The sequence below is a fragment of the Microtus pennsylvanicus genome, chromosome 6 (genome assembly GCF_037038515.1).
Source record: "Microtus pennsylvanicus isolate mMicPen1 chromosome 6, mMicPen1.hap1, whole genome shotgun sequence".
NCBI lineage: Eukaryota > Metazoa > Chordata > Mammalia > Rodentia > Cricetidae > Microtus > Microtus pennsylvanicus.
The window spans coordinates 92996720-93009925 of NC_134584.1; the positions used below are offsets into that span (position 1 = coordinate 92996720).

The 13206-nt window shown below is 38.0% G+C and overlaps 1 protein-coding gene across 8 annotated transcripts in view; it reads left to right on the plus strand.

The window, feature by feature from the left end:
- Positions 1-13206, plus strand: part of Chd9 (chromodomain helicase DNA binding protein 9) — a 220642-nt gene that overhangs the window by 89629 nt on the left and 117807 nt on the right. For all 8 annotated transcript variants that reach the window (XM_075976847.1, XM_075976854.1, XM_075976851.1 and 5 more), the window contains one exon: positions 10824-12448. In XM_075976847.1, the coding sequence (XP_075832962.1) occupies positions 10994-12448 (1455 nt within the window). In that variant the 5' untranslated portion in view covers positions 10824-10993. The remainder of the gene's footprint in view (positions 1-10823; positions 12449-13206) is intronic.

Consider the following 13206-nt stretch of genomic DNA (forward strand, 5'->3'; position numbering starts at 1 on the left):
GATTCCACCTTTTTATTTTAACTTTAATGTAGAGGAGGTTTTTGCCTGCATATACATATATGTGTAGGATATTGGGTCTCCTGGAACTAGTGTTACAGATGCTTGTTAGCCACCATCAGGTGCTGGGAACAGAACTGAGACCATGTATTGTGCTTTCAGAGAACCCACGTTGAGTTCCTGGCACTCACACCATGCAGTGCACAACTATCCAGTGTCCTGTTCTGGCCTCCTGGTGCACTCACATGCACATATAGTTGCACAGACATGCGTACATTCCCACTTTTTCAAAAAGTGCATGTCTTTTATCTGATTTGGTGAGCTTTAGCCATATCTGTGGTCCCCTCGCTGTGGTGCTCGTCGCTGCCACAAGTCTCAGCCTGTGCACTCTTCATCCTTTTTCCTTTGTATTTCTCAGACTAGATGGGTTCTGGGATCATGTGCTCTGTTTTTCTTTGTTTGATTAAATCTCCCTGTAATGAATTTCAAATTTGTTACTCTTCTTTTCAGCTGCAGAATTCCTGATTGACCTTTTTAATAAACTCTCCTTAAATATATGTATTTTTATTTCGTTTATGTGATTTTCCTAGTTGCTTTCATCCTTGAGCCATGACTTCCATTAGCTCTCTGAGCATATTTAACAGAGTTTATTAAGTCTTTGTCAACTAAATTCAGTAACTTTACTTAGGGACAGAATCTATGAGTCCTTTCCTATTTTTTTTTTCTTATATAGATTAAGGGGAACACTGTGTGCATGCGTGTTTGTGTGTGTGTGTCTCTGTGTGTGTGTGTTTAAAAAACCGACATGTTCAGCAATAGATATTGCAAATCTGTATATAAGATTTTGAGTTTTGCTCTAGAATTTTCTGTTCCTGATGGTTGAAGCCTGGAGTCCATCTGATGAAGTAACTGTATTTCTTCTGGGTGGTTATTGAAGCCTCATCTTTAGCTTGTATTTAGATTCTGTTTCCATTATCTCTCTTTTGGTGCAGGAACTAAATGCAGGCTTTCTTCCTTCACCTTAGATACATTCCAACTGCTCTGCCAGTATTTTAATACAGATTTTCTTTAATGATAGGGATTTGCTTTTTGTTACTTTTCTCTTTGTTCTCTTAGTTGTAAAACTTTGGCGGTTTCCCAGGTTCCTGGTGAAGTTGGTTTCGATGATTCTTGCTTGTGTTTAGAAGCACTGGAGAGAAGGGTGTTAGAAGCTGCCTACTAGGGTGTTTAGCTGACCTCACTCTCCTGCCTTGGTGGCTGAAGCAAGGGACTGATGAAGAGAGGAGAGCAGGATCTGTGGGCAGAGAGCTGTTGAGGTGGGAGTGGAGGCCTATAATACAGTCAGAATGAGGAGTGTTACTTTTATTATGCGTGCAATACAGAGTCATTGGAGGATTGTGAGTGAAGTGACCTGAAACAACTGGCAGATCACACCTGCTACTTACTGTTTTGAAATATGACCTAGTAAATGTCGGGGGTTACTTTCCTATCCACTATACAGGAGGAGAAGTCAAATATTTGTTAGGTATATATGGGTTTGAAATTGAGGCAGAGATATAATAGATTTAAATTTGGAAATTGCCAACATATTTGACATTTAATACCATGAGACTACTTAAAATTATCTTGAGAGTCGGTATAGACAGAAGTGAAAGATTAGTGTACCCACCAAATACCGTAAATACTTAAAGGTTAGAGTGCCTACAGTACCTTCAACATTTATAGGTTAGAGTGCTTCCAGATATCCCAACATTTAGAGGTTAGTATTCCCTAGTACCACCAACATTTAGCAGTGGTTCTCAACCTTCCTAATGCTATGACCCTTAAATACAGTTCTCCATGTTGTGATGACCCCCAATGATAAAATTATTTTGTTGCTACTTTATAACTGTAATCTTGCTACTGTTATGAATCACAATATAAATATCTGATATACAGGACATCTGATATGTGACCCCAAAGGGTTTGCAGATCACAGGTTGAGAACTGCTAATTTAGAGTATCCTCAAGTACCACAGCAATTAGAGGTTACAGAGTGTACAGACTGAAATTAGACATTCAGAAAAAAAGAAAAATGAGGGGGATTTCTTTGTGTATCCTTAAGCATTTCAAAGAGGCCCATGGTAAAGGTAACAAACACTGCTGATAGATAATTTAAATAAAGAGTGAAAACTGTGCCAGATCATGGTGTTGCATGCCTTTAATTCCAGCACTCTGGGGGCAGAGGCAGGTGGATCTCTGTGAGTTCGAGGACAGCCAGGGCTACAGCATCTTGAAAAGCCAATATATATATTGGTATTCTTTTGGTTGGGTCAATTTAGGATTTAGGGAGATGATAGGAATTAAACTGATTTCAAGAGATAAGGTGGGCATGGAGGCTCATATATGTATAGTCCTTGATGCTCAGGAGGCTGAGGCAAGATTGCCCTAAGTTCAAGGCCAGCCTGAGTAGTATAGATTCTGTCTCAAAAATAATAAAGATCAGGGATATGGCTTGACTAACATATATAATAAGTTCCTGAGTTCATTCATTCCCCACTAACATACACAATATATATTTTTTTCCCTTTTTGAGACAGAATGGCCTGGGGAAAGCAGTTGGCCTCACTTAGTTCAGGTTAGCCTAAAGTTAGTTTACTGTGCAGCCCAAACTGGACTTGAAGCAATCTTGCCTCCATAATCTGAGTACTGGGTTTACATGTATGAGTTCTTATGCTTAGGGGAAGAAATTTCAAATACATTATCTTCCCAAAGTGTCTCTTTTCCCAAAATGGGGGTCAATTAGCATACTTCAGTTTGTAGACAAGAGACTGTTTTGTTGGAAAGTATATATCTATTCTAGCAGGTAATATTCCCTAGGAAAAGAAAGAAGACCAAATGAAAAAGTAAATAGAAATACCTGACAAATTTTTCATGTTTTAGTCCTTAATTATATGCAGCTTTTAGTAGTGTTTGTTGCCTTTTGAAAAGTCTAAATGATGAGACAGTATTGACACCATTTTTGTAGATTTATACATTTTCATTTAATATGTATTATCCAAAATTCCCTGGGCTTCCAGCTTTTAAAATTGCATTGTAAGGGGCTAGAAAACTAGTTCAGTGATATAGAGCACTGCCTGCTCTTCCAGAGAACTTGGGTCAATTCTTGGCACCCACATGGTGACTACCAAACCATCTGTAACTCCAGTTCCAAAGGAACTGAAACTCCTTCTTCCAGCTTCTGCAGGTACTGTGTATATCTGGCACATAAACATACATGCAGGTAAAACATACACACATATACATACATATATGTATGTATATGTATGTATGTATACATAAAATCGTAAAATGATTAAAAACAAATTTTAAGATTCTCTAAATCAAAAATTCTGTCTCTACTAATATTTCCTAGGTTATTCTGTTGCAATCTAGCATAATTTTTTCTTAGCTATTTATACTTAGTAATTATAGTAAAGGTGACATCTTCCTTTGGTATAGAAAATATTTTAGTATGTATTTTACACTTAGTCATTATATCAAGTATTTAGGAGAAGAGGTAGTGGGCTTTTTGTTAATATTTTTGCTTTTATTTATTTTCACTAATAAGGAACTTTGTAAATGACAGTACATTATCTCCTAGAGTTTTTCTTTTCTGACAGAGTCAGTAAGAATCCTTGTTACTCAATTTTTCTTTTCTTTTTTAATGGAGCCCAGGTTTTTTTGTTATTTGTTTGTTTTCTGAGATAAGGTCTAACTATGTAGCCCTGACTGGCCTAGAACTTAAAGAGTACCACTTGCTTCTGACTCCAGAGTGCTGGGACAAATGTCTTTTTGTTGTTGTTGTTTTTCCTCCCAAGACAGGGTTTTTCTATATAGTCTTGGCTGTCCTGGAACTCTCTCTGTAGACCAGGCTGCCTTCAAACTTGCCTCTGCCTCCCCAGTAATGGGATTAAAGGTGTGTGCAGGCACCATCACCTGGTGTCTTTTTTCTTTAATTAAAATTTTAATTATTTGTATATGTGTGTCAGAATGTAGATATGTGTTCATGAGGTGCATTGCCCCCTGAGACCACAAGAGGCTGTTGGGTCCCTTGGGGTCAAAGTTAAAGAGAATTGCGAGCCATCTGATATAGGTGCTGGGATCCAGACTCTCAGATCCTCTGGAAGACAGCCAAGTCATCTCTCCAGTGCCCAAATGTTGGTTCTTTGTCCCAGGGGAGCAGAACCAATAAGCACATTTGAAGTCATTTGAAAATAGAGAACTTTATTTAGGACTGGCATCGGGAGTCAAGCTCTCAGGTTAGTCTGTGTGTCCTTCACTCTTTCCCCAAGTGAAAGAAGTTATATTAGATTCCTTCTTAGGATGGGCGGGTCAGATAGATTAATAAAAAAGTAGAATACTTAAAAATTTTCCAGTAAGATACTACTTGGTTGTTTAAGATTTAGAATTAATCATTTCTGTCGTAGTACTTGACCGTGTGTGTGTGTGTGTGTGTGTGTTTGGTGTTGTGTAAGTTGTACACTTGATCTTAGTGAAGAAACTGAGAAACAATGGGATTGTAAATAGTCACTGTGCTGATGGGCAGGAAATTTACTTTGCAAGAAGAAGGCAATGAACTGGGAGGACAATGGGTGAGATGGTAAGTCGGTTTGGCCCAGCCTGGCTCTGCTGTGCCTAGCATCTTTTTTTCCACAGAAACACACCATCTTGCCATAAACAAGGCGTTCTCAGTGCACATAGTAATCATGAAGGGTGTACTTGGGCCAGGTCCCAGGAAAGGAAATTAAGGAAGACTGTTAGGGGAATAGAGAAAAGAAAAGTTGGCTAGCAATAGAGGGAAATTTTGTATTTTTTTTTCTCCTGGTTTTCTGAGACAGAATTTCAGTCTGTAACCCAGGCAGCAGTTTTCTTCCCTCAGACTCCCCAAGTGGCAGGAGTTATAGGTGCCAGCTACCTGGCTTGCTAAGTTTTGAAGTTTAAAACTTTGATTGAGTGAAATGATCACAGTAGCTCACGCTTTCCACCTCCCCCCAGCTTACTTTGAAAGGAATTTTTGCCTCAAATAATTTTTTTTTTTAAAAATTTTGTGTGTGTGTGTATGTGTGTTTGTGTTTGTTTTTGCCAGAGTTTCCTTATGTTCTTGTAACTGTCCTAGAACTTGCTCTGTAAGCTGGCCTTGAACTCACAAATATATACCTGCCTCACACTGTAATGCTAAGATTAAAGGCATGTATGTACTACGATGCCCTGCTCCAGTGTGGATTTTTTTTCTAGCTTAAAAAAGAATGAAGTTATATTGTTTTAGAAAAACAAGGAAACGAGTGAGAAATAAGGGGCTAGTGCATGGAGTGATTTGCTTAAGTAAAGTTTATATTTGTATGACCTTATAAAGCCTTGTATCATTTAAGGTACTATTTAAAATATTTTACTGATGTACTTTACATACTATGTGACTTAATCTATTTAAGTGAATAATCCACCGGCTTTTTTACTCCCTCTTTTTAAAAATTTTATTGCTTGTGTGTGTGTATCTGTCTGTACGTGTGTATATAAATGTGGTATGTGTGTCTGTATTTGTGCAAGTTTCATACTTAACAGCGACATCTTACTGGCCTCACTCTTTTCCTTTTTTTTAATTTTAAAGATTTATTTTTATTTAGGTGTATGTGTCTATGAGCATATGCCATGTGTCTGTATAAACATGGAGACCAAAAAGGGTGTCAGGTCATTCTCTGGAGTTGAAGTTACAGGCTGTTGTGAGCTACCCAACGTGGGTTCTGGAACCTAAACACAGGTCCTCAGGAGAATGGAGTACTCTTAGCTGCTGAGCCATCTCTCCAGACCCTCTTCCTTCCTCCTTTCTGATGACAGGGTTTTTCTCTTTAGTCTAGACTGACTTCCGATCTTTAGATTTACAGGCATGCATCACCACGCCCAGCAGTGGTTTCTAGTAATCACAGAGTTGTTTTTTTTGGGTTTTTGTTTGTTTGGTTGGTTTGTCTTTTTGAGACAGGAGCCCATCCTGGAGCTCGCTTTTTAGATCAGGCTGGCCTGTAACTCACAGAGAACCACCTGCCTCCACCTGCTGAGTTCTGGGATTAAAGGTATGCGCCACCACTGCCTGGCATTCACAGAGTTGTTTAAATATCACTGAAAACAGTTTAAAACATTTTCATCACCTCAGAAGCCCCATAAACCTATGGCAAGTATTCATCGGGCACCAGTCATGACACACATCTGCCCTGCCTCTTCAGCTTTATACCCACTCATCCACTACTGGTTGCCAGTCTGGGATAAATATTGAGACTCTGTCTCAAAAAAGAGGCAGGGGTAGTAAACCTCTGTAATTGTATTCCTTCACTTAGTATAAGGTTTTCACACTTATGAGTTATGAGTCAGTGTTTCATTTTTATAAGATTTTTAGTTTTGCAATGCCAGGAATTGAACCCAGGTCCTCATATATGCTATAAGAGAATTCTACCACAGCCTGCTTTTATTTTGAAACAAGGTCTCAGAAAGTCACACAGGCTGCTTTGGTCTCAATCTGTAGCCCAGGCTGGCTGACCTTGAATTTGTGATCTTCCAGCTTCTGTCTACAAGTAGCTGTGATTTTTAAGCCAATATTACAAGGTCCATCTCACTTCTTTTTATTATTGAGTAACTCCGTTATGCTGATATACTGAGCTTTGTTTTTCTACTTATCAGTTGTTAGTTGGTCATTTCTTTTTGGTATTGTGAATAAATACTACACTGGGCATTGGACATTCAAGTTTATGTTTAATTCCCTGCTTTAAATTTTATTGGGTATTTACCGAGAAGTGGAATTATTAAACTATACGGAATTTGTATTTTTAAATTTTTAGGATCTACCAGAAGCTACATCCCTGTCACTAATGTGTAAGTTAAACTACTCTTTCTCCCTCTTTTTTTTCTCAACCACTCTCACATTCAATTATTTGGTGTTTTTACCTTTTTATCCTAATAGGTAATGGGTAAGAAGTGATTTTTTTTTTTTTTTTGTTTTTTTTTGTTTTTCGAGACAGGGTTTCTCTGTAGCTTTAGAGGTTGTCCTGGAACTAGCTCTTGTAGACCAGGCTGGCCTTGAACTCACAGAGATTCACCTACCTCTGCCTCCCGAATGCTGGGATTAAAGTGATCTTTTTTTTTATGATTTTGGTTTATAGTTCTGTGGTGATTAATGAGGTTGGATATTTTTTCATGTCTTTACTAGAAATTTATATATCTTTGGAGAAGTATCTAGGTCTTTCCAGTAACTTTTGAAAATGTTTCATATGTTTTAGATATAAGTTCTTATATGGTCTAGATATAAGATGTCTTTTTTTGTTTTGCCTTGTTTTGGTTTTTTGAGATAGGGTTTCTCTGTGTAGCCCTAGCTGTTCTGAAACCCATTTTGTAGACCAGGCTGGCCTTGCACTTAGAGATCTGCCTACCTCTGCCTTCTGAATCCTGGAATCAAAGACGAATGTCACCACTACCACCACTGCTGGGATAGATATTAGTTCTTTATCAGATTTATGGTTAGAAAAAAAATTTTTTCCCCATGGGTGGTTTGTCTGCTTGCTTACTTTATGATTTTGACAACCTTTCATGTAGCTTAGGTTGGCCTCTACTTAGCTATGTGACCAGGAATGCCTTTGAATTCCTGATCCTCCTGCCTCCTTCTCCCAAGTGCTAGGATTGCAGGCTTGTGCTACCACATCCAACACTTCCTGCTCTTCTTGCCTCATCCCACTCCCTCCCCTCTTTTCCCTATTCTTCCTTTCCATTCTCCTCTTCTGTCTTCCCTTCACTGTCCTCCCCTTCATTTCCTTTTAGTTTTTGAGACAGAGTTTTATGTATCTCAGGCTGGGTTTGACCTCCTCATCCACCTGCCCTCACTTCTTCTTCTTCTTCTTCTTTTTTTTTTTTTTTGGTTTTTCGAGACAGGGTTTTTCTGTGGTTTTTGGAGCCTGTCCTGGAACTAGCTCTTGTAGACCAGGCTGGTCTCGAACTCACAAAGATCCACCTGCCTCTGCCTCCCGCGTGCTGGGATTAAAGGCGTGCGCCACCACCGCCCGGCCTGCCCTCACTTCTGAAGTGCTGTTATTACAGGCATGTGCCCACAAACCCAGGCATCTCTTTAGTATGCCACTGGTTGTTTCTTTTTCTCCTAGAACATAGCTGAGAGCCAGGATCCTGAGAGGTTAAAATTTGCTCATTGGTGAGACTGTGCTGGTTAGAAGCTCTTTAAGGTATCTGTTGAAGCACAAACACTTTTTCTTTTATGTACTTATTTCTGAGACAGTCATTCACCAGGTCACCACAGCTGGCCTTGAACTCATAATCCTCCCATTTTATATCTGAGTGAACGAGGCTATGTATTTCAGGACCGCACTGGTTGGTTGTGGGGTTTTGATTTTTGGAACCATATCTCACCATGTAACTCTAGCTATCCTGAAAGTCTCTATGCAGACCAGGCTGGTCTTGAACTCACAGAGATCCTCCTGCTTCTGCCTCCTGAGTACTGGGTTGCAGGTGTATCCCAAAACCCTGGACTTTTAATTTTAATGATGTAGTCTATATACTTTTCATATCAAAACTTTTCATTTTGTTCAAGTAAAAACTAGACTTTCATCTGACTAGTACTGTAGGAGAATTTTGCGTCAAGTATTAGAATATATTATAATGAATGATACAGTAAAATCCTACAACTACACAATAATATGCTCCTTCTAATTGTTTTATTGTATCTGCTTTCCTGAAAATCAAGTTAAGGATGAGTAAATTGTTGTTAGCTATTATTTCCCCCTTAAAATTTGTGCTTAGTGAATAATTTTCTATTCTGCAATTAAAGGGACAACTTTAGTATCTGACCTTTTATCACCTAAAACTTCCTTCACTCTACTTCATTCCATCCCATTTTTTACAGGATAGCTTTCTCCTGTTAATTAAGATTATTGTGAAGTATTTTACATTCCAAATGCTTATTTTTGTTTTGTTTTGAGAAAGGGTTTTACAGTGTAGCCCAGGCTGCCTTTGGAAATTCACTCAGTAGTCTAGACTATCTGAACTGGATTTTCGTGCCTTAGCCATCCAAGTGCTGGGAGTGTAGGCATATACTGTCAGATAGGGCTACATGTCGTTTATTAAAGCATGAGATACTGTTGTGATTGATGATACATCAATATCTAAGTATAATTTATCTGAATTTGATAGTTGTTACTCCTCAGAATTAAGATTAAACATTTTTAAACTGTAAAAAAAAATTTATAGTTGAATAGTTAGTAGGAATTTTATTTAGAAAATTAATTTTTTAATACTTATCCCTATCCCTCAAAATAGAAGTTCTGAAGTTTTTTAGCACTTTAGTGACTTTTAAATAAACTAATATATATGGGAATAAGTACCTTCATTTGTGATATTTTTATGTGTGTATGTATGTGTGCAAAATAGGAACATTAGATATACTTTAAAACTTTTGGAAATGATTCAAGCCTGGAGCAATAATGGTTACCTATTTAGTATTACAAAGTAACCAAGTCATTAGATCACTTTTACATCTCATTGCTATATACGTGTGTGCTTGAATTCATGAATACTTGGCCATCAGTATCGTAAGGTTCTGCACCAAAGGAACTACCACATGGAAATTAAAAATGTTTCGAAGAAACAAATTACACCTGCTGGTTGATTCTTGCTTTTATTCTCTAAATAATATAGTATAATATCGATTTATATACTATTTGTATTGTGGCTGATATTTTAAGTTACTAGACATGATGTAGTGTGATGAGATTATATAAAAACTATAATCAGTCTCCCTCATATACCCAGAGACAACTGCATATGCAGAAGTTTAATTAGCATTATATATATTAAGTATAAGCTTTCATTTATTTGTTTGTTTGTGTTTTGGGGGCAGGGTTTCTCTGTGTAAAGCCCTAGCTATTCTGAAACTTGCTTTGTAGACCATACTGGCCTCAAACTCATAGAGATCCACTTGCCTGTGCCTCCTAAGTGCTGGGATTAAAGGCGTTAACCTGCCTGGTTTTAATGTTTTTGTTTGTTTGTTTGCTTGTCTGTTTATTTGTTTTTTAGCTTATCATAGGACCAGTTTTTCATTTACTTAGCTCAGGCTCCAATTTGTTTTCTATTTAGCTTTTGAATTTCAGCATTTGCACAATTGATTCATAAAATAGGAAATATGTATATCCCTAATGATTTAGCAACTTTTCTCAAGATGGTATAATGATACAACTGATTATAGGATCCTTGGATTTGCTTCACAGAAACCTAAGTCCTTTGACTGCTGGGCTGGTCTTCCATGTTAGATAAGTGAAAGCACCATGTGAACTATGTGAGCATATGTTCCATCATACTTTGCAGCACATTTGTGTTAGTGATAACAGCTAACCAAAGGAAATTTATTTCATTCTGGGTCACCTCATGGTATCTTGAAAATTGTGTTTTCCAGTATTTCTGCATATACTCTATGCAACCTGGACCAGGTGGTCATAATCAACTTACTAACCTGAGGACATCTATCATTTTGAAGGGCAGTGCCTAGTTATTCTAATCATTGATAGAAGTGCTGGGATTTATAGACATTTCATGTTGTAGTGTGCGTACTGTTTGTTATTCTTAGGGGTTGCCTTATAATCTTTTGTCATAGTATATATACTTCAGAGTAAAGTGCTGTGTGTTTTTACTTTTAAATAGCCTGTATAGAATATTAATTGCCTAGTTGCAATGAATTATCACACATAAAGTACTGTGTGTTTTATTTATGTTAAAGAATATCTACTACTACTAAATTTAAATTACTTTTGTTCTTATGTTCCTAGGATTTTGATACTTCATGACATGTTATCATGTTATTATGTAGAACTGTAATGAACACTGGCCTGTTTTGGATTATTTGATGACCCCCAGAAATGATGCGCTATTATCTGCAACAGAGAAGCTGAACATACTGTTTGAAGTGAACAACCCAAATTCTCACTGAAGTTTCAAAATGACAGACCCAATGATGGATTTTTTCGATGATACAAATCTTTTTGGTGAGACTTTAGAAGGCTTGTCAGATGATGCGTTTGTCCAGCCGGGACCTGTTTCACTAGTGGATGAATTGAACCTGGGTGCAGAGTTTGAGCCTTTGCATATAGATTCACTAAACCATGTTCAAGGTACTCCAACACATCAGAAGATGACGGATTTTGAACAGTTAAATCAGTTTGACTCAATGAAATTTCATCAAGTTAATCAGTCTTTTGGCAGTCCAGCTGAACATGTATTGTCTCCACACTCTCAATTTAATTGTTCTCCAATCCATCCCCCAAACCAAGCCAATGGCTTGTTTCAAGATGTAGCAGATGGCAGTCCAATGTGGGGTCATCAGACAGCCACTGGCCTTTCTAATCAAAATGGATCTCCTTTTCATCAACAAGGACATTCACACTCTCTACATCAAAATAAAAGCTTTGTGGTGCACCATGATTTTGCCTTATTTCAGCCCAGTGAACATCAAACACAGTGTACTTCACTTCGCTCACAACAAAACAGAAGTAATCTTAACCCAGGGCAGAATTCTCTTGGCCAGTCTAAAAACTTTATAGACGTTAATGCTTCTGGTCCCCACAGAGTTAATGCTAACCTCCCGCCACACATAACTGACGCCTCCTCTTCACAACAGCCTCTTTCAGTGCAGTTTTCTCAAGCAGCGAATCCTCCAGTCCACTTCCTCAAGTGTAATAGTCATCAGGAAGGACCCTTTAACAGACCTTCTCCCAGTATGACTTCCTGTTCCGTCAGTAACTCCCAGCAGTTCCCTGCACAGTACTCCTTCTCCAGTGGTCACGTGTCACCGAGCAGTCTTCTGCAATCATCTGCAGTTCTTGCACCCAGTCATACAAATCAGGCTTTATCTGATTTTGCTGGAAGCAACTCCTTTTCACCTCATAGGGGAATTAAACAAGATTCTTCCCAGCATATCCTAAACCCCACTCCATCACTGAATTCAAATAATTTTCAAATTTTGCATCCGTCACTTCCTCAGGGTAATTATAGCAGTTCAAAATTATCTCCTGTGCACATGAACTTCCCTGATCCTGTTGACTCAGGACCTCACATGGGTCATTACAACGATCACGTGGAAACTAATGGTTTTTCATCTTTAGAGGAGAATTTACTTCATCAAGTGGATTCTCATACAGAACCATTTACAGGACTTGACCCAGAGGACCTCCTTCAAGAGGGTCTCCTCCCTCAATTTGATGAGTCAACGTTTGGACAAGATAACTCGAATCATGTGTTAGATCATGACCTTGATCGGCAGTTTACTTCACATCTTGTAGCACGGCCTTCTGACCTGGCCCAATCCCAGATGCAATATCCAGCTCGGAGCTGGCCTTCCTCATTGTCTAATCATCAGCATTTACACAACAGAAATCATCTATGTTTACAGCGACAGGTATGTAGCTCTCTCTATTTATTTTTTGGCAATTTGAGGTGATGAGGGTGAGTAAGGTTCTGTTCAGTTAATTTTAAATGAGACCTATTCAAGATTTCTTAAAATTAGAATTCTACTGAGTGCATATTTGACAGTTTTATCCTGTTATTAAAATCGTATTAGAAGCAATTAGTATTTTGGAACTGTAGGTTTTAATATGTGTTGTTGCTTTTGTTTTTACATTTAACAAAAGGTTATTTTATCAAGATTGAATCTTAGTAGCCATGATCATGAAATAGGAAACAACAGTCTGGAGATGTTTTAGTATGAATATGATAGGCATAGCATTGATATTCCTATGCAAGCTCATACAGATTTATCAGCAAACCTAACATCTCTCTGATCACTGAGTAAATCATAGAGGAAGAAACTTAGAAAACAGGCACTATGGAGTTCACTCTGTGATCTCAGCCTTCAGCTGGCTGAGGCAGGGTTGAAAGGTTGGGCCAGTTTGGGTACATTAGAAAAGCTGTGAAGAAACACAACACACATTAAAAACCTAGGAAATCAAAATCGTAAAGCCAAGGTAATGTGGAACGTTGGTTACAATTTGTTGTGATGAGAGAATAATAAAATGTAGAACATTTGTTTCTTTTATTAGAAACAATTTTTGAATGTTCATGCTTTCAAAAAATGCTTTTTACATTTATTTATTCTGTATGTGAATGCATGTGGAAGCATGCATGCCGAGGTGTATGTAGAGGTTGGACTTTGTGTAT